The sequence below is a fragment of the Schistosoma mansoni genome, chromosome 3 (assembly GCF_000237925.1).
Source record: "Schistosoma mansoni strain Puerto Rico chromosome 3, complete genome".
NCBI lineage: Eukaryota > Metazoa > Platyhelminthes > Trematoda > Strigeidida > Schistosomatidae > Schistosoma > Schistosoma mansoni.
The window spans coordinates 14,799,076-14,821,136 of record NC_031497.1 but is presented as its reverse complement, the minus strand read 5'-3'; the positions used below and the strand labels follow the sequence as shown (position 1 = coordinate 14,821,136).

General features: G+C 37.1%; 1 protein-coding gene and 1 non-coding gene across 2 annotated transcripts in view; both read right to left on the bottom strand.

Annotated features, from left to right (window-relative positions):
- Window positions 1–22,061, bottom strand: part of Smp_123610 (serine/threonine kinase) — a gene marked incomplete at its 3' end in the record, with an annotated part of 53,515 nt that overhangs the window by 29,929 nt on the left and 1,525 nt on the right. The window contains exons 2-8 of the mRNA XM_018799363.1: window positions 17,016–17,108; window positions 15,506–15,701; window positions 14,258–14,584; window positions 12,559–12,938; window positions 8,459–8,519; window positions 4,973–5,154; window positions 3,298–3,900 (exon numbers count right to left, since the gene is read on the bottom strand). Of these exons, the coding sequence (XP_018651160.1) occupies window positions 3,298–3,900; window positions 4,973–5,154; window positions 8,459–8,519; window positions 12,559–12,938; window positions 14,258–14,584; window positions 15,506–15,701; window positions 17,016–17,108 (1,842 nt within the window). The remainder of the gene's footprint in view (window positions 1–3,297; window positions 3,901–4,972; window positions 5,155–8,458; window positions 8,520–12,558; window positions 12,939–14,257; window positions 14,585–15,505; window positions 15,702–17,015; window positions 17,109–22,061) is intronic.
- Smp_tRNA_00425_Gly_CCC.1.1 lies at window positions 8,037–8,106 on the bottom strand. Its single transcript has one exon. It is a non-coding gene (tRNA).

Below are 22,061 nucleotides of genomic sequence, written 5' to 3'. Positions count from 1 at the left end.
AGCAGTGTCAAGCTGTAAACGGGCACGGCGTCCATTAATCTCTAAGGTCACATATTTTCTTCGATTATGTTCTGTTCTGGTATGTGCTACCATTATTCTATTGGTTGATGAACAATTTTTACGTCTTCGGTAATGAACACTCGATGAGCGACGGTGCATCTTCTTCTTACAACATGTTTCTTTATGTCCTTTGAGCTGACATCTAGTGCACCGGTAGTTTTTGTATGGGCAGAACCTCTTGTAATGCAGCTCTCCGCAAAACCAACATGCGGATGGAGGCTTCTTAATGGTTGTGTTCTGCTTTTGCATATAGGAATCTTTCTTCCCACTTACTGCCTGTACATAAGGTAGTCGACCATTATTTTCTACCATTGAAGTGTCATGCTTCAAGTTCACCAGATGCTGACATTCAGTAGTCACCTCTTGAAGGGTGATATTTGGACACTGTTCAATTTTGCTTAGAATTCTGGTTCTAATGTCGGCGTCTTCTGAAGATTGTAAGCTGCATACGAAAACAAGACATTTGAATTGGTCTTCTGTCATTGCTGATAGTTTAAAGCGCTCACATTCGCGATTTATTATGCTAGCATGTTGCACCCAGTCATCATTGCCGGCTTTTACTATTTTCAAGCACTGATAGCGAATATTGAACAGGGAAGACTGTTCACCAAAAATTTGCGACAAAATTTTAATTGTTTCTTCGAATGAGATGTCTCTTGGGTTCTTGGGCAGAATGTAATTAGTATATCGTTCATGTTCAATGGTACCCAGCTTTCGTAGTAGCACCCTGACCTTGGCGGCATCATCAAAAGTTTCTAGGTCGACATTAAATACATCTTCATATTTCTTGTACCAAGATTCGAATGTTACACCAGCAACACCATCAAAATGAAATTCGTGAATGGAATCAATGATACAATCAGCATGCGATTTGGCAGAAACATCTGTAAGTCCATTCTTATTGAGGTTCATCTGCTGGGTTAGTTTTTCGAGTATGCGCATCTGGAATTGTTCAAGCCGTTTTTCATGGCGCTCTAGAAAAACTTCAAATTGGTCAAAGGTAATAGACATCTTGATAAATTAACCCGTCGCCAGTTGTTATATCTAGAGCCTTGAATTCTTAATATGCCGCGAACTACTTGACTACTTGAACGATAGAACCCGCAACGTCGCAAAAGAGAGAAGACAAAGACTGGTAAGCAGGAAGTTTATTGCCCCGAACAATGTCAAAATATAGCACAGAAATCTCGTGTATTTATAGTTTTTGGCTGAAAGTAAATTATCATTTAGGTCAACCAATAAGCACATAGGTATCAAACTAATCCATCCAATGGGGAAGCTCCACGTTGGCATTTCTAGAACATTCCCCTAGCCCTGATTGGATGGAATGTCTGCGGCTCTTCCTGGGCTTCCTAGAGCCTCCTCGACTTCACCTGTGGACCATCCTCACAACCATATCATAGGTTAGCATCACTAAAGAACATAACTCATAATGTCTCAATAATACATATGTGTTTATTTTTATCTTCCATCGGAATTAATGTGCCGTGTAACGTCTTACTAAAATTCCAAAGTTAACCCCGATGGATAAAATACAGAAACATCTGAACCCTAAAATTTAGCTAGTGTGACAAAGTTATGAGTTTAAATTTCCAAACGAGCCTGGTGAATAATTGTTGTCATTTATAAATATTAAATAACAACTTTATTAAATGCCTTTCCATTATCAATACGAATTCAGATGGACATCATTAATTTATTTGTAAAGAAATGTAAATTCTTAATTGTTTCTTATTAAAACTGTTACTTCTTTTAACAGGTAAAAATATAAAACGGACAAATCAGTCATATATATGTGATGTTATGTGGTCTTTTTTACAGTGATTAAGCCAGAAATAAGTGTAGAGTGGTAGCTTAATGCTTAAAGTACTAGAATTTCAGCAGGTAAGTTGCAAGGACAAAATACCACTCCACTTGCATCAGTTAACACATGAAGTAAATCTCAAAGCCCAGTAGTTAAACATGTACTTGATAAATACCTTTCATTTAAAGACAATTTTATGAAAACCAAGCATACTCAATGAGTAATGTCTTTGAGGAGTTGCTAGTGTTTGATGAATCTATACCAAGCGATAAATTTTCATGCTAACTAGATTTTGCGTGGGGCAATCAAAATAACTAGAAAATTAATTAAAGCACTGCCTATCAAACTTTTATAATTTGAATATATATATATATATATATATATATATATATATATATATATATATAGACAGAGAGAGAGATGTGGGCTTTCAGATCGAAATTCTTATCAGAATAGTTTAGCACAATTTGGAACGTTTTGTGATATAACTTATGGTTGATTACATTCAAGAAGATGTACAGACATCAGTGTGAACGTCAACACTTGGATACAGATACATTTAGTGGACGAGTCAGAAACAGGACAAAACGCGAGCCGTGGATAGCAAACCTAATTACTGTGTTACTTTGATAAAATCTTGTGACTAAATGACAGTGACGAGGAGATCGGCTCAGTATGTACATATGCCGGTAGTTGATTTATTTATTTGAACACATAAGTATTGGTACAAGAAGGCACCAGATATATATGCACCACACACAGAAATGTTATTTCATTTACTTTTGTGAAGGCTATGATACTGCCCGGGTGCACAGATCGCAGCAGGTTTTTTCTTAGGAGACTACAGCTCGAGCCTTTAACCTAAAGGCCTAATCCACAAGGTAGTGGAGCATCGTAAGGAGATACAGTCCCATGGTAGCCGGTGACCGACGATTGGTTCATACGCCATATGTTTCCTTAGGATCCTGGAGCCCATGTGTACCATCGGTTTGGGATCAGAGTTTTCCAACTCCCCTAGGTGGACTTTCTGTGTCCACCAACCCGGTTAAAGCGCCGGACATTTGCTTTTCATCCTCTCAATTTCGTAAACAACAGTAATGCCACGAGAAGGCAGTGAGTAGGGTTTTTCAGGCAGAGGCCGGTAGAGACTGATCAATTAAAGTCTTTTAAATCAACGAGAGGCTACAAATCCATATAAATCAGATGATTTATTAATACTAACAAATGCATATACCTTCTATGTTTTCGCTTCCCTAGTTTTTTATATCATTTTGATTATTACTATCACATTTTTACTTATTGAATTATTCTCTACTTTATTGTGTTAAACAAGTATTCTAGGAATCTCGTGATAAAATTTTAAGTTGAATGTGTATATCAACATAAAAAGCATATAAACAAAATACTTATTAAACAATTTACAGGAGACTAACTTTAAAGAGCATGTTGCCAGTATAGGTAAACATCGTGCCAAAGTTAACCGTACTTCTGGTTTGGGATCCATGCTAAGAGGTGCTAAATTAGGAAAAAGATATTCTGCTAAAAATGTCTCCTCCAAAAATGATGCAAATTCATTAATTTTTTCACATTTCTGTATTACTAATTTGAAAATATGTGTCAGTGATTCAATAGCTAAGCTGCGTACTTCACCAGAATGTGATAATGTCGTTAATTCCATACAATAGGGTATTACACGATCCATTAATAAATTGGGTTGCATATGGTTAGCAATCTCGAGCAAGCATATTAATGCATTAATTTTACCAGTTTCACTTAAACGATTTGATCGTGTTGAATATTCTTTTTTGTCAGATGAATGCAAATTGTTGCGTATTAAATTAAAGGGATCAGTAGTATTGACTCTATTAATTTGCGTTAAAGTTGGTAAATCGGCAGCTGTGATTGGAGTTTGCGTATTTTGACTATATGATGTAGGTCGTAGAACACTAATAATTAGATTGCATATGATAACAGCAACAGTACTTAAATTTTCTGACCCTGAATCAGTAACCTGCTGAAGGAAATTTGTCATAGTTCTGTAAAGAGAGAAAAACGGAGATAAGGTACTCAGGAAGTTGCAAACTGGGAGATAGAGCGATTAAAAGATGAAAAGTAGTGATAAAGATAATTGACTCAACAACATCGACGTGGATTGTGGTAAATGAGCTTGAAAATGATCATACAGAAAGGATCCATGTTGCTAACAACTAAGTACAAAAGTGTAACTTTCATTAACTATACGTGAAAGGATCGGATAGAACTTGTAAGTATTCTAATAATCTTTATTAAGGCTCCAGAGAAATACGATAAAAAATTAACTGACAAATATGTGAACTATCAGAATAAAATAAATCCTTCTATGAAGTGAGTGTCTAGTGTAACCTGTCGATTATTTATTGAACGATAAGAAAAGTTACCGGATTATTTCATGAAAACTAAACCTTGATGTTATCATGAAAACTGCTATGACTATAGCACGGGGTTCCATAACACAGTAACTGTATGTGTTAGTAATCGAATTACTTCGCAGAATACACATCTGTTTTGAATCTACCGATTGGGACAGAGAAAACATCCAAACACTGTGTATTATTCAGACTCAAAGACTAGCATGGTTATTGCATAAAATACAAGACTGTGACGAACGATAAGTACTAAATCATAATATGTACATCGCAAAATCTTTTATGGCGCAAATTTGAGTAACAAGTTTCTAATCAACTTACTTTAACTAATAAACAGTAAATGAGATGACACTGGCTAATGAGTTGCACAAAAGTTTACAATCAGAACAATTCATGTCTACAATTTCCCATTTTCATCATTATGCATATAAAAGTACATTACCTATTCATGAAACACTATGTTTAGCATTTTCAAACAGTTCACCTTTATTCATTTTCGCCATTTTAACCTGTTATTTACAAATTACTCTTAATTTCCCGCTTTTTCTGTTAGGTAATCATGCTTTTTAGGATCAACAAGAGTTCAACAATGTGTATAGTAGTTTAAGACTATAAACTATTACATGACCACAGTCTCATCAATACTTTTTGTAGTCAAACAAATGTAGGAAAACTAGTGTACTGATTAATATACATAACTTACAATTTAAGAAATGATATCCTTGAATCAGGAGAATTAAGTATTGGATTCAGAAAGTTTTGAAGATATGGTGTTAAATGTGTATAAAAGACGCTTGGAAAAGTTTTGCCTCGTTGTTGTTCTAAGTGTTCAGCAGCTGTACGGCGTTCTTCTTTGTCCAATGATAACAAGGTAGAGATTAGAAACTAGAATTACACAAAACATTAAATTTATATAAAACTGTAATAAAATGAAAGGCAGTAAATTAGACTGAATTGATACCTAACATAAAATCACTAAGTGAATACCAGTAAAATTAATGAAAGACAAGAATGAAGGCAAGTCAACCTATGAGGCTTGATACCTTACAAAGGCGTTGAACCTAACGTCGAGGTAGTTTAATACTTCACATATGACTCACGATGAAAGATAAATTAGAAGACGATCAAAGGCAAGAAAGTTATGATACAGAAAATAGAAGAGAAATAAAGGAAAGTGAAATCAGCGAATGGAAACAATGAATGCAACTTATAGGATAACAAAAGATGTAAGATTTAGACAAAATAAACAATAGACATATGAGGTACAGTGGGAGAGTGATATTATGTACTGATTTAATCAAATTCACAGACTTTAACCACAGCAACTTCCCAGAACGATAGGATAATGTCATTTGAAGACCATCAGTCCCTTTTTTAGTGGTTTTCAGTCATATAGACTCTTTGGGTAGGCGAAATATTTTATTTACAGAACACTAAGCTAGACAATTAATAAAGTAAACAAAGGGGTTAAGTTCCTTATGATTTATCGGTTTTTATGAACGTACACTCAGCAAAACATTGGTATAATCCTGAATAGTCATCAAGCTTTAAGTGTGAAAACATACAACTGATACGAAACCAAACAAAATCCAGTGACAATTCCAAGGTACTACTAACATTGGTGAATTGATAATTTATATATTAAAAATCACATATGTAAAGCTATAATTGTAATCATAAAACACCAAATATTGTTTTCTTAAGTATGTTCCACATTACTTTCTGTTACGCTGATTTACACTAAACATCTTAGCAATGAATCGGAATATTTTACTGAACGTGGTTAGGCAGTAAGCAGTGGTTGTCGTAAACCTTTTTCTAAATTACAGCAGCTCCAATGAAGATGAACAGGATACATATTAATTAGCGTTACAAGTCTTTCCAACTATCAATAACATAAATATCATCAGACAAAGCAGTTAATAGAACAAAAGTACGGATGCAGTTATTTTAAACGTATTTCAAGAAATCATTGACAGTACAGACATTCGTTACAGTGAAGTACATGCAACTACATCTATAGAGAGTTTCTTTTATTTGATTACAACAGGTATATTATTCAGCAGAGGTGAGTTAAATATTCACGATGAAATATTTGCATATGTTTTAGAAAGTCATTAGAGTTCAGTGAGGGAGGAATAGGTTCGAAGAAAACTAAGAGGGCCCAAACCAAGACGGAGGATAAGCTCATAAAGTCACTGAATGTTAGACTGACTCGTGTGGGTAGATGTAGATAACCTGGTTGCAGTCCGTGTAGTAACCGCGATAAGTGGTTGGAGATGTTGACTCAAAGCTCGTCACAGTGAAGAAGGTGAATTCACTCTCCATTTCCTTCTAGATTTTCAGTTCCAATATTCCTTCATACACACTACTCCATCCCTTCTTGTCAAACATTAGCGATTGTTAGTCGTTCTTACCGCCACTGCTACTACATTATTTCGGCTCCATTAACACTCATATTATTAATTTCATCACACTGTGCTAATATAATATGACAACTTAGAGAGATGTACATTTATGCCAAGTTCTATGTTACGACAGAACGATTCTCATGTCTGTGTTTTTTTTAAGTCGTTACTTGCAGAAGTTCTGTTCCTGATATCATTGCTGGAATATAAACACTCCAAAAGTTTGGGAACTCGGAATAAAAAAATGAATGTGACACGAAAGAACCCGGCTGATATGTAATAACACTTCACGAAACCAGTGAAAAACTATCATCAACTATAAGAGATAGGAATTCCACTAGAATTATGTTACAAAATCCATAATTGAAATCACATAGACAGCAATATCGACTTACTTACTGGAATTATTTTTATTTATTTAACGACAAACGTTGGTACAAAGAGGCACCAAATAGAAATGAACCCCATAAATTATTTGATTAGTGTGAGGGCTGGGATATTGCCCGAGTACCCAAACCAAAGCAAGTGATTTTATTAGGGGGTCACACCCCGAGCTTTTAACCTAAAGGCCTAATCCACAAGGTAGTGGAGCATCGTAAGGAGATACAGTCCCATTGTACCCGATGACTAACATTAGGTTACGCCTTTTGATTCCTTAGGATCCTGGAGCCCAGGTGCACCATCGGTTTGGGATCAGGGTTTTCCAACTCCCCTAGGTGGACTTTCCGTCCTCTCAATTTCGTAAACAACAGTAATGCCACGAGAAGGCAGTGAGTAGGACTTCATGGCAGTGGTTGTATGCACGCGGCCATGTGAAAGCGTTTCGAGAGGGAGAGCTTACTCCTCCCACTCTCGGCCGTCAGCCAGTGAGTCAGCTACAACGTAGGACCAGGCACATATATGCATCGGTCCAAGTTGCCATACCTCATTAGCACAACAAGATGAACACCAAATTCATAGAAGTAGTCACTTCAATGGTAGTAATATATAAAAGAAAGACTGTGTATAAGGATATAGTGCAGGAAGAAAGGCAAATATGAAGCAGTTTTAATCTTAAGGTTTAAGGGAAGACAAGGAGTTTATACGCCTACGCTATTGTGATCGATTCTGAGCCATATCACACAGAGTCTCCAACCATTGGTTACGATAGTCACGTGGACCCCAACCAAGTAGTCTGCATCTACCAACATGGCTCAGACTAGAAGTTAGTGAATTCAAGCAGGGATGCCACGTTTTGGTTTGGCCGCCCCTAACTCTCTTCCAACCATCGCCAATACTAGTCAGCATAGCGCATCGTGGTAATCGGCGTCCAGGCATACGTAACTCTCGGCCGTACCAGGGTATTTAGGGGCAAGACGTGTGCCAGTCGGGAGTCGAACCCAAGTCGCAACCATGGGAGGGTTGCGTGATACCGCTAAACTACTGAAATAGTTAAATTTGTAAACTAGTGAGCAAGAATAAGCTGCATTAAGCACTGCACCACAACTCAACATGGCTGTCAGTTTGAGAAAAAACATGACCGCACAAACTACTGAATGAACTGACGGGAATATATCTGCAAATTTAGACTGATTGTATATAACTAACACTGTCATTAATTTATGGAATCAATAAAGCTTTTATATATATATATATATATATATATATATATATATATATATATATATACTAGTCAAATTATTTCTTCTATCCTAACGTTTTAAATTATGTTCAAAATCATTAAGTTGACATTTACTTTGGCATGTTCACATTATGTTCAAAATCACTAAGTTGACATTTACTTTGGCATGTTCACATGGAACTTGTTCTAAAAGTTTCGATAAACGACTTTGATCATTTCGTCTGTAGGCCAGTAAATCGGCCAATGTCGGCCAATGTGAAGGCTATTGATCCGTCAGTAAACAATTCCAACAGAACACATCTATAAAATTTAATAATAATAATAATAATAGTAATAATAATAATAACAATAATAATAATGTGATACGCGCATATTCAATACTCTAAATATTAAATGAAAATGGGACATACTGAACATTCAAAATGATTGATTAATTAGTAAACAACGTTATGGGTTAGTTTGCAGATATAACTCCAAGTCTACTAATGAAGTCGTGTGACTCAGCGAGGAGACAGATGACTTTTAGTTTTCTCAGTTCATTGATATTCTTTCTGACTGTAACATTGAAAAGTTTAGATTATAAATTACGTGGGAAATATGAGCTTTTTGGGTGGGAAAATTAAGAAGTAAGGAGGTTTCGAGAAGAATATCTTAATTTGCCGAAATTTTGCAAATGGATGTTTATTGTACTCTCCAGAAAATGATGGTGAACACGAAACTGATAATTTTATTGAGATGAAGGTTAAAAGACTATTATATAACATTTGTTACCTAATATTATTATATTGGTAATGGTTTCACTAAATGTTGTTTTTCTTAGACTAACTTATTTGATGCACATCAAGATTGAGTGAATATTATAGAAAAGGGACATCTGAACGTTATTTCTTCATCGCCACGAAACTAACTCCTCAAACATTATTGTTGTTTATTGCAGACGATCAGTATATCACAAAAATTTCGACATTCCATTTTAATTTGTAAGACTGTTATTTATGATCAGCAAAATTAAACTTATTAATTTTTCAAAATACAGTCTACAATAGGGAGTATGTAACAATGATATAAAACAAATTTCGTACAAATAATCTTTGGATTAATTGAAATAATTAAATCAACAATAATTATTGATAATCCCCTTTTCTCACGTCCTAACAATTACCAACTTACTTGATAAGCTCAAAAACAACCACTCCTTACAGTCTTTGAATCTAACCTTCATTTCACATGGATTTCGCCCACTATTATGACCTGAATTCTTTGGAAATTTCCTAAAGTAGTTTAAGCTTCAGCACCAGTGTTACCATGTAAGTACCACACACCAACACCTAAGAACTTCATTTCTACGGAAACCTCAAGAGTTCGATACAACAACTGGATATATAATCCAACGAAGAAAATATATTGGTGCTGTTATAGTTGGTTAGTCATCTGCAACGTAAGACCAGGCACAACATATGCATCGGTCCAAGTTGCCATACCTCATTGGCACAACAAGATGAACACCAAATCCATAGAAGTAGTCACTTCAATGGTAGTAATATATAAAAGAAAGACTGTGTATAAGGATATAGTACAGGAAGAAAGAATTAGTTCGTAGAAAGGAAGATATAAAACAATTTTAATCTCACGGTATATTAGTTAAAATAAACCCTCCATGGTTATTACAGGATGATTTTGACCCCTTCTTATATATTGGGACAATCAGAGATTGTGACCAGTCAGATGGAATTGCGTCCAACTCCCAGACTTTAGCCAGAATATTAGTCAACCTAATCGCTAAAATTGGACCACCATGTTTAAAGACCTCTGGAGTCAATTCATCGAGACTGGCTGTTCTCCCACGTTTCAGATTAGCTATAGCCTTTAAAACTTCAATCAGAGTCGGGGGACCTACTTCAATGTTCCATTCAGACTGTTTCGGAATGGTGGGTAACTGTAGAGTAGCTGAAGGCCAGCTAAACTGTTCTCTAAGGTGTTCCGCCCATCATTCTAAACGTCTGGACTGAGAGAAGATAAGAGTCTTGTCTTTTTCCGAGATCGTTTCGCTCACACTTGACTTCTTAATTCCGGTTTCTTTTATTATTCTGAAGAGTTGCCTAGTGTTGCCTACAGCCGCTGCCTTTTCCATCTCTTTTGCTTTCGTTGCCCACCACTGCTCACGATCGTTCCTTAGACTTTTAGTTAACCTAGATCTGATTTGCTTTCGCTCTTCATCGTGTTCAGAGTCTGATGGGATGAGTTTACGAGAATCCGTTAGTGCAATAGACTTAGAAGAAATCCATTGGTTTTTCGTAACCCTTTGGTTTAAATTACTAATAGATGTTACTGCTGTTTCCACAGCTGTTCGTATACTCTTCCAAGCAACATCTGGGTCAGCCTTGTTTACAGAACTGCCTAGATATGAGCTTAGTTGTTCCTGAGACTTACTTTTGGCTTTCTCGTCACTCAGTTCAATTCTAATGGGTCTTCTTAGTGTAGTTTTTCTGAGTCCAGTGAGGCGCAAACAAATGCGTGCTCGTATCGAAGCGTGATCAGAGTCTAAACATGTATTCCAGTATGAGCGATAATCTTCTATCGAGCCTCTTCAACGATGACTGATGGCAATATGGTCTATTCGAGTCCATCGCTGGTTTGGTGCAGGTGGTCGACATGTTAGACGATGTCTCTCCTTGTGCTTAAAATTAGTGTCTGCTAAAAATAAACGATTGTCTGAGCATAGTTGCAACAGACGATCACTATTATCTGTTCGCTGAGCCTGAATACTAAAATACCCACCTAAATGTCTTTCTGTTTGGTTTAAGCTACCTAATTGGGCATTAAAGTCACCTGCTACGAGTACCATGTCTGAGCGCTTAGCTTTTCGAAGAAGTTCAGAGAGCTTTCTGTAAAAGTCATCTTTCACTTCATCTGGGCTTCAGTCAGTAGGAGCGTAGGCAGAAACGACGAAAAGGCAACGACATGTGTCCCTATCCTTCCGAGTTCTTACGGAGCCATTTAGTCGAACAGCACATGGGCGACTGTTAACGGGGATCCACTCTAATAGTGCTTGTTCTGCTCTCGTACTAAGTGCTATGTCTACACCTGCAAATCAACGAGAACTAACCATCGGGTCGCCAGATACACGAAAGGTGTATCTTGTCGGCTCTCCATTTTGGCGAGGTGAGGTCAAGTGAATGACCACACTAGGGTTAGAGTTGGTCTTAGTGACCTGAGAGCGTGACCGCAGTGCCCAAGGGACAACTGATTGAGGTCGGTCACACCCGATCTTTTTGTGAGTAATTTTCGTGTTAGCTCCGTACTTGTTGAGACCTTACCACCGGAGACGGATATCCGTGGGATGAAGCGAGGTGTGCATTTTTAGATCAACCTTTTCTAACTCCACATCTCCTTGTGGGAAGGCAGCATCGCTGTTATGCTGGTTGTCTGAAGGAAACACCTTACTGCTGTCACACCTCTGTACAGTCAGCAGTACGACTTCGCCTTCGGACCTTGGGTTTGCTGCTTTCGGTTTGACCGCTCTTTGACCGACCTGTCTGGCATGGTAGGACCTTGAGAAACGATTGTTCCAGCCAGTATAGCTCGACTGGTTCATCACGATAGGCAAGCCCGACCATCGCGTCAAGGTAGCAGCAACAGTTTTAGTAAGACTTTCTTAAAAGATAAAATTTTTATTATACAGTTTTAAGATACGAAAGTTCGAAAAAGGCTAACTAATAGCTTGTAGAGACCAGTTTTACAGTCATCAAGAAGACATCTTACTTCTTATATAGATATGAAAGTTAATGAACCATGACAAACATTTTCTTGACCCAGGTAGATGGGGCGTGTTTTATATGTACGGTAACACTGCTTTCTCCAACTTTCAATGGCTTCTATAAGAGTGGTTTTCAAGACAGTTTAGTAGAAATCAAACAAAAATACGGCTCCAACCCATCCAGCAATTGACCGTTGAACTAAGGTGAGTGACAAAGTGAAAACGTCCTAGCCATGATTAGCGTGGTAATCACAAAACGATAGCCATAAGCATTAAGTGATGTGATTTGAAATCGATTAGTCGGAAAGTTAATGTTCATTTTTTATCTTTCTGTACATCTTGACTAATAATGCAATTTCATACTTCTTAACTCTTAACAGATTAGTTGCATATTAAAACACTGTTTGTCAATTTGTTTCCATCTCCAGCAAAATTAACTGCCGACGAGAACATTTACCAGTAAACAACAATAGTATAAAACTTTTTTAAACAAAAAAACTTACCCAATCGAAAATAAATCCATACTTGGTGTTAAATGACAATCTGAGTCAAGTAGATTTGATGTCATAAATTTTGTTCGTTGCTTCAAATCAATCACTTCATCAGTAGAATTTTGTATATCACAGTCTTCAGTGTTTAAGATAAGCGAAGGTGATGAAGTTACACTGAGTTGAGTAGATAGTTCACTGGAATTCGCAATCAAATAAGACGATTCACTTTTAGAGAAGTTATTATTATTACTACTACTCAAATCGGAAATTTCAATGGTGAGTTGTTGTTTACCAGAGTCGATATTGTATTCTTTATTTAAAGGATTCGATTCGTTTAACGTAATAGATTTTATTAAAGTATTATCACACTCATTTACAAGCATGTTTACATTCTAGAGATGAGGAAAAAACGTAGTAAGAGAAAAGCAACCAATTAGGACGGAATAGATGAAGTGATGTAAAAAAAGATATTGGTTTCATTCTATGCTGGAAATAATCAACGGTCTACAACGAACGATGCATTAACCAGTTGCTTATTAAAATCGTCAATTCTATTTTCGTTGATACAAAATGAATCAACAGCCGTTAGAAGTAACCGGTTTAATTTGTTTTTTAAATTTTCTTAAGAGTTAGAATGAAAACACTACAGACCTTTGCAACTAAATTTGTAATGATTTACTGAATATTTAATTATAAAGAAAATAGTTATTATACTACATAAAAATGTGAATTAATAACTAAGCGAGTTACATGTTCATCTAAACAACATTTTAGTTTAAATTTATTAAATGACAGTTAAAGTTAACACACAATAACGGTTTTTGAATTTATAGAACTCAAGTTTAAAGTTGAGTGTTACACAGTGATTCAAAAGCGCACTCTACAACTTTTACATACACTTTTAAGATTTAACTGATCAATTAGAATAAAGTCAATATCACCGATAGGTTGTAAAATCATACATTACATATATAGGGTAGACCTAAAAGGATATTTTTGGTTGATCACATTTAGTCTTTTCTTTCCTATGATCAAATTACAACTGACATAGGTGTATGACAACAATAACAACACACTTGGGTAGAACATTTAACTAAAATAAGATAAACCAGCAAACGAAATCATTTTAAGTGGTATGTGATAAGTGAGCAGTTACATTCATTATTTTATAATTTAAAACAAAATATAATTCGGATGGAATTTGATCAGGAGGTTAGAATTAGTTATTTTCATATTATTGTTATTACATTTAAACTATATCCCAAAGCACAAACGATAACAAGTCATTTATATCGGTATTAGAATTTTGTTGAAATTAAAGAATATATATAACTTAACCATAGAATTTCATTATTATAGTTAACCTTTTTCAATAACAATGGATCAATTAATTGATCCTTAAAATTACTTGTTCATTTGTAAATCAGATGTGGAATCGATTCAAAAGACTGTTTGATTTTTACATATGGTTTCGGGAAAATTACTCACGAGGCCAAGGAAAAATTACTAACTTATTACACATAGCATAAAGTTTTGACTAAATTTCAAATGAAGACATTAAAACCATTGATCCTAATGCTAGGCTAAGAAAAATTGGGGAAAACTGTAGGGAAGCATCTTAATAAACTTATGAGAAAAACATATTTCCTTAATAATGATAAGCAATATGGGCAATGTTTATTACAAAAATCATGGATTACTCCAATTTTACGTTTTTTGTTTCTTCAGAGCATATAGTTACATCTTCCAAAAGACTATCCAGATTTGTTGCTTCAGAGCCAGTAACAGTTGGAGTGGTGGTTGTGGTAGTAGCAGCAGTAGTAGTAACAGTTGTCGTTGTACAACTGTGTACTTCGACAAAGCGTTCTGGTGCTAAATAGCAAACACGTCGACGTGATGAGTCAAAAAAACGTGTAAATTCACTCGGATTATCAGATGGTAACCAAACTGGTTTGAATGGAGCTGGATCAGCCAAAAGTACCCATCCCCAAGAAGTGATTAAAACATTTTCCGCTTTAATATCTCCATGACAAAGAGACTGAAATATAAAAATGGAAATAAAATTAAAGATCATTTGCAGGAGATTTTTACAAAAAACCCCAGTCAGTTGTTAAAATGCTTTAAAAATCATAGCAGTCTCAACGTCCATTTTATATCTCTAACGAAAACTGCAAAACCGTATAAAACAGTTTTATTCTCTTCTAGACTCAACTACTCCAAAAGACGAATTTTGTTAGGAAGATTCATTGGACAAGACCAAAGAAGATAAGGATTTATATGTAATACAGTGATATACTTATATGTACAAAATATTAATACAAAATGAACATGATAAAATATTACATAAGCAATTGGAGAAATCATTTTGTATGTTGCTTACTCTCCAGTAAATTTAAATCCAATTTCATTGAAATCATGAATCGATCTAAGTTAGATCATAATTGAAAACCTGGAAGAACTGAACGGCCGTTCCATCCTAGTGTTGGACTCCTCAGCATTGAGCGTCTACGACATCGCAACTGGCAATCGAACCCAGGACCTTTGATCTTAGCTACTCGATCGATGAGCTGGCATTCAATGATGTTAATGTCTAACTTCAATCAATCCACGACAATGCGCGACCATCTACTTTCTTCGGTGGATAACTGCCTTACAACCAACACGGACTGGACTCCACTGGTCATGGCTTCTCACTAGAACTTCGAAATTTCATCTCGAAGCTAGTCATTGATAAGCACATGATAATTGTCAGTAAGGGGTTATGGAGACTTGAATTTCATCGGTTCATGGTTTTAATGAAATTCAACAATTTCCACAACCCTTCACTGATAAAACATAATTGTTAGGCTTAATTCTTGGGCATCGTACTAATATTTAAAATACGACTCATTGATAATGAATCCTTTAAAAAATCATGGTTATTTTAAAAAATAAGAATCAGTCACGTAGCTCTACTTACTGAATAATTAGTTCTAGAATGTTTACTATAAGCTTTGGTTGAATAACTATGAAGCTGATCAACAGCACATAATAATTGATAAGCGATCCATCTTTTATCTTCAATACATAAAAATGGTCTTGTACACAGACGATCAGCTAATGACTGATCAATAAAATCCCTGATAAGTACTCCGCTACGTTCAGTTATATATGATCTAAATTAGAAGGAAAGAGATAGAATAATTTACTACATAAGAGAAGAAACATTCTACTATAAATCATTTTTAAAAAGTTTTTAAATGCACAGCTAAGAGCTGAAAAAATACCAACTAATACCTTTCTCAATTATGGTCATCAAAAAAGGAGTTCAACAGTACAATTTTTAAGCACAGAACACTAACTAGATAGATATCTTGAAATTTAAAAGCCCAATCAATTCAAATTTATTATGCCCTCGGTTAAAGTAATCTTTTGTATACAGTCTTTGGTTATATAGTCTATTCGAATCTTCATTAACTTAATTCGGAATCTTATATTCATTTTGGAATATCACAGGTTGTAGGTACAGGTAATGAAATGTCACAAATAAATTTACTGCATACTTTAGTTCCATCCAAATAACTATTTTCCTATTGTATCGTTCATCAGATTAAGATAGAAACAACAAAAAGAATTATGAAAGCAGCTGGTTGATTGATACTAGACATTTTGTTTAGATAGATAATGTTTCAAAGAAAATTCGTAGGGTTGGATTCTAACTCTCAGTTTAAAAACGAAAATGAAGCAAAAGGATGTTCAGTCAATAAAGGTCTTCAAAAATAGATAAAACATCAAAGAGAAATCCCATCCATGTTAATCTAAATTGTCCTTTTTTTAGAATCCTTTATAGTTCGACTATTATTAGCCTTTAAAGATGAAATATCCTCTTTTAAGATTCCACTAATAATGAGCAAAAATAAACATTCACTATCCGTGATATTGTGGTGTGTGCTACTGATGGCGACAGATATAATTAGTAAGTATCATCAGCACAAACTTCTACCCGAAGTTTGTTCTGATGATGTCGTTCATAAGGACGATGAAAGCTCCACGACCAAACCATCCAGCTCCGAGAACAAAACTCCATCAAAATCATCCACCTGAGCTACAAATCTTCTCCACCATTAGTCGAAAGTGAAGGTCCTGGCGGTATAAGGTTAAGAAAATCAAAGAAAAGAGAACGGGAACAAAGAATGATTAGTGTGGAAACGAAAGAACAATGAAGTCTGAGACGACTGGTTGAGATTTTGCATATGGAGTATTTACTGTACAGTCCTCAGATTTTACTATGTTCAGTAATTTTGTATTCAAATACAATCGATTGTCCCAACTTGTGTTCTTGTTCACCAAGATATAAGTTAATTAGCGTTTCAATAACTGTCACGTTCATGAAAACAATACAAGTGAAAAAATCACACTAGAAACTTTATACTTACGTGCTAAAAAGTAGTAAATTATAACCAGAATTAATACGATGACAGTAAGGCAACATAATAGCTTGATAGCGCCATAATAATTGGGAGATATTTGGATTGGGAAATATTTTCGCTACAAGTGAACGTGGATTATCTCCATCAACAGATCTAATAAGAAATTAACCAAAGTTGATATATAATAGAAAAATCTCTCTTATACCCTTTTCAATAACCATAAATTATAATTAGCTAAACTCAATACTTACTTACACCTATTACCCCTCGTGGAGGAGCAAAGGCCCTTCTCCAGCATTCTCCATCCAACTCTGTCCTAAGTAATCCTTTCCAGTTGCTATTCATCCTTTTCATGACTGCTCCCAACTCTCGGCACAGTGTGTTCTTTGGCCTTCATCATTTCCGTTTCCATTCAAGAAAACAAGTTAGCGCTTGCTTCGTGATGTAGTTTGTAGATTCCCTCAATGTGTATCCTAAGCACTTCCAACGTTTTTTCCTAATTTCCTCTTCAGCTGGAAGCTGCTTTCTTCTCTCCCACAGTAGATATCCGGCAAACGGGTATTCATTATCATGCATAGACAATTGTTTATGAATAAATATACCTTTTTGATGGTGGTTGTGGTAGTTCTCCAAGTTTCAGCTCCATATACTAGAACTGTCTTGACGCTCGTATAGAAGAGTCTGACTTTGATGTTGGTCGACAGTTGTTTTGAGTTCCATATGTTCTTCAATTGTAGGAATGCTGTCCTTGTTCTGCCAATCCTCACCTTTACATCTGCATCCGACCCTCCATGTTCATTGACGATGCTACCCAGATAAGTGAAAGTCTCCACCCCTTCCAGAGCTTCTCAATCAAGTGTGATTGCGTTGGTGTTCTCCGTGTTGCATTTGTGGATCTCACTTTTTCCTTGTGTATGTTGAGGCCTACGGACAGAGAGGCTGCTGCCACATTAGTTGTCTGGGATAGGAGGGCCAGGTCATCTGTGAAGTCCGAATCATCTAGCTGCATCCAACCTATCCATTTTATTCCGTGCTTCCAGTCAGATGTCGAGGTCATCAAAGTCCAGTCAACCACTAAAAGAAAGAGGAAGGGAGAGAGGAAACAGCCTTGTCTGACTCCAGTCTTTAGTTGGAATGAGTCTTTCAGCTGTCATCCATGAAACATTTTGCAGTGTAGTCCGTCGTATGAATTCCGTATGATGTTGACGATCTCAGGTACTCATACCACAGTGTCGAAGAAGTTTCCATGACGCTATCCTATCCACACTGCCAAACGCCTTCTCATAGTCAAAGAAGTTGATGTATAGTGATGAGTTCCACTCAACTGATTGTTCAACGATGATCCGTAGCGTCACGTTTCGGTCTGTACAAGACTGATCCTGACGGATTCTAGTCTGTTGATATGGAAGTTGAGCGTATACTGAACTTTTTATCCGGTTCAGCAACACTCTGCTGAAAACTTTTCCTGGTACTGACAACAGTGTGATGCCTCTGTAATTCTCACATTTGCTCAGATCGCCTTTGTTATCGTCTTGTTATCTTGATGAGGTGTCCTTCTTCCCAGTCTGTCAACACTTCTTCTTCCTCCCAAATCTTCCTCGATAGAATGTGGAGCAGCTTTGCAGTTAATTAAATGTCTGACTTTAGTGCCTCAGCTGGTATGTTTCAGGTCCTGCTGCTTTCCCATTCTTGATTTGTCTGATGGCCATCTTGATTTCTTCGATCGTTAGTGGAGTGACATCTATAGGTAGGTGTGTGTGCTGCTTCGATGTCCGGTAGATTCAGTGGAGCTGGTCTATTCAGCAGTTCCTCGAAGTATTCTACCCATCTTTTCCTCTATTCTTGAGTCTCCGTGATTGTCTTCCCTTCTTTGTCCTTGACCGGTCTCTCGGGTTCACTATATTTCCCTGCCAGTTTCTTTACAGTGTCATATAGTTGTTTTATATTTCCTTCTCTTGCAGCTTTTTCCGCTGTCGTTGTTAGGTATTCCACGTATTTCTGCTTGTCAGCTCTAATGCTCTTCTTCATTTGTTTGTTTGCTTCTGTGTATTCAGCTTGTTCCCTGACTTTCTCTACTCGTGTTTGACTGTTGTTAATTGCTGTCTTCTTGTTCTTCCACTCTTCAATCTTGTCCAGGGTTTCCATAGAGATCCATTCCTTATGATGATGCTTCTTGTGGTCAAAAACTTCCTGGCACGTTAAAGTTAATGCTTCTTTGATCCCTTCTCAGTTATCCTCCATAATAATTTCTTCTTCTTTCAGTAGACCTTGACAGGCTTGTTATCTGTTGATAAGGGTTATCGTGAATTATCTGGTTCTCTGTGGTGTGGTCCGGTGAGATCCGTATAGCTATGATATCTGTTTGTATGGGAATATTGTGAATCCTTGAAAGTAACCGAAAAATCCTCGTATCCGGATAGGTTTACGACTACTTTTGGCGGTGTTGTGATCTACACACAGTGAAGGTCAGGATTATTTATTCTTATATCTCCTATTTTGACGTCACTGTGACAGTGATTTGGCTGTCAGAGGTCCAGTATACAACGTGTCGGCGAAAGTTGTTATAATATAGGTTTGTAAAAGTTAGCCCTCCCTTGAACTAAGAATATTTAACAACTATGTGTTTAATCATCTCTGTCTGAAAAACACTACTTACACTCGATAGCAATATTGTGTAAGTAATACTGATATCTGTCAGTGTATTTTTGGACTCGATGATGACAGATCCATTTTTGTTATTATCTTGGAACATCGGGTTCGTTACCTTGTAAATGTTCTATAAGTGTTATCTTAATGGCTTCTTCACTGTTCATTATTTGGTCACGTTGGAACTAGATGAGAAAAGTTTCCCATGGTACCCGGATATCATGTTTATATAAATGAGAATTGCTTATTTTGATGGAGTTTTGTTCTCTGAGCTGGATGGTTTGGTCGTGGAGCTTTCATCGTCCTTATGAACGACATCATCAGAACAAACTTCGGATAAAAGTGAGGTGTTCGAATTTCTCCACATATGGTTCACAGCTTGTCCTGTACACCTCGATGTTGATTGGTTCTTGATCTTAAATCTGTCAATGTTTACTTCTTTGTTTTGGTTGGATCTCCCATTGGTTTGATTTTTGTTCCTATGTTTCTGCATAATTCATAACAATCTACTCAACGAGTTTGGATTTGATTATTGAGTTTAAACTCCGCTTGTAGTGTGGTGTGGGCTACTTATATCGACATAAGTAGTACACGTCGTGAGTCAGGCATAGAATATCTGGCAGCAGAAGATTGAGAAGATCGAGAAGGGAAGAACAGAAACAGAAAGCAATTGGTGTGGAAATCCAGGAACAATGAAGCCTGAGACAATTAATGAACATTTTGCAAATAAAGTATCAGAGTATGGTTTTTGTATTTTATCAAGCAACTTTATAATTTGTGCTAAATACATAATTGGTAGTCCTCACCGATGTTCTCATTCACTACATTTGGTGTCGCTGCCTCCACCAAGGATGAAGATCCCACGGCCGAAGGAATTTGACAATGGGGATGTGCTGAGCTTCCTGAAGGAGTTTGAAACTGCAGCAAAGCTAGTGGTAGTGAAGGAGCCGAAGGCGAAGGTGGTGGTGCTGGGGACGCTGTATACGACAGCTTGGACGATGCTGGAGGGAGGACGACATGGGAGGCAGTCACAGAGCGGTTGATGGCGGAGTTCAACAGCCCAGTGGACAGGGAAGAAGCACTGCAAAGGTTCCGAGTAGCAAAGTTGCCGATCGATGGTGACCCACTGGTGCTGGCCGTGGAGCTTAACAAGTTGTTGCGCCGCGCGCTGCCGAATCTGGATGAGGAGTCGGAGGCATAGTTGTTGACGACGCAGTTTGTCGAGTGTATCTGAGGAAGCGGACAGCCCGTATAGCTTACCAGTACTCTTGATAAAGAAACCGAATGGAAAGTATAGATTTTGTGTCGATTTTGGAGAACTGAATAATATAACAGAACTGAAACCATATGCAATGCCAACAGTAGTGGAAATATTAGATCGGCTGCAAAATGTTACGGTGTTTACAGTGCTGGATCTGCCGTCAGGTTATTGGCGACTGCCTATAAAAAAGAGCGATCGAAGCAAGACAGCATCTACTGTACGCGACAAGCAGTACCAATTTAGACGAATGCCATTTGAGTTGGCAGGTGCACCGTTTACGTTCAGAATATTAATGTCGCTGCTGCTTAATGATCTAGATAATGTCGAAGTGTATGGCGACGATGTAGTTGTGTACAGCCAGACAGAAACAGATCACGTCAAGCATGTGGAAGAGGTCTTAAAGGACAATGACAAAAATTGGGTGGCTGTGATCCCTAAAGCCTGGCGACGTAAGATGATACACGAGTGTCACCAGGTAGCGCATACAGGTACCGCAAAAACGACGGATTTACTACGGCATAGTGCACACTCGCCACGTATGAGAGACGATGTGGCCCAATATGTGATAACTTGCCAGCAGTGCCAACTAATGAAAAGCAATCGATACACACAACCGTCATTGCAGTCAGCCCCAGTAACCTCAGTCGATGACCTATGGTCGGTGGATGTGATGGAACCGTTTCCACAGACGACTAGAGGCAACCAATACCTGCTAGTGACGACGGAACATGATACACGGTGGGTGGACCCCGTACCGATTGCAGACTAGGCGGGCAAAAACAGTGACCGAAGTAATAATCTGGCATATTGTAGCGTGTCACGGAGTACCGAATATGATATTAACCGATCAGGGTCGCTGTTTTGAAAGTGGCCAGTTTAAAGCCCGTCTAAAGCAGGTTAGTATCAAGAGAATACGAACTTCACTGTATCACCCTCAGACGAACGGGCTTACAGAAAGAAACAACCGAACGTTAAAGGAATGGTTAGCATCTAAGGGAGGGAATCGGGAGAAAGAGTTACCACTAATTTTGCTGGCGCATCGTGCTTCCATACAAGGAACAACCAGGAAATCACCTTTCCTATGTATGGTATACAACCACGACTTCCAGTGCATAATAAGACCTGGCCACAACAGCAAGATTAAGAAGAGAGAGGAGGGAGGCAATGAGGAACGTGGAAAAGAAACAAATATCAGACAC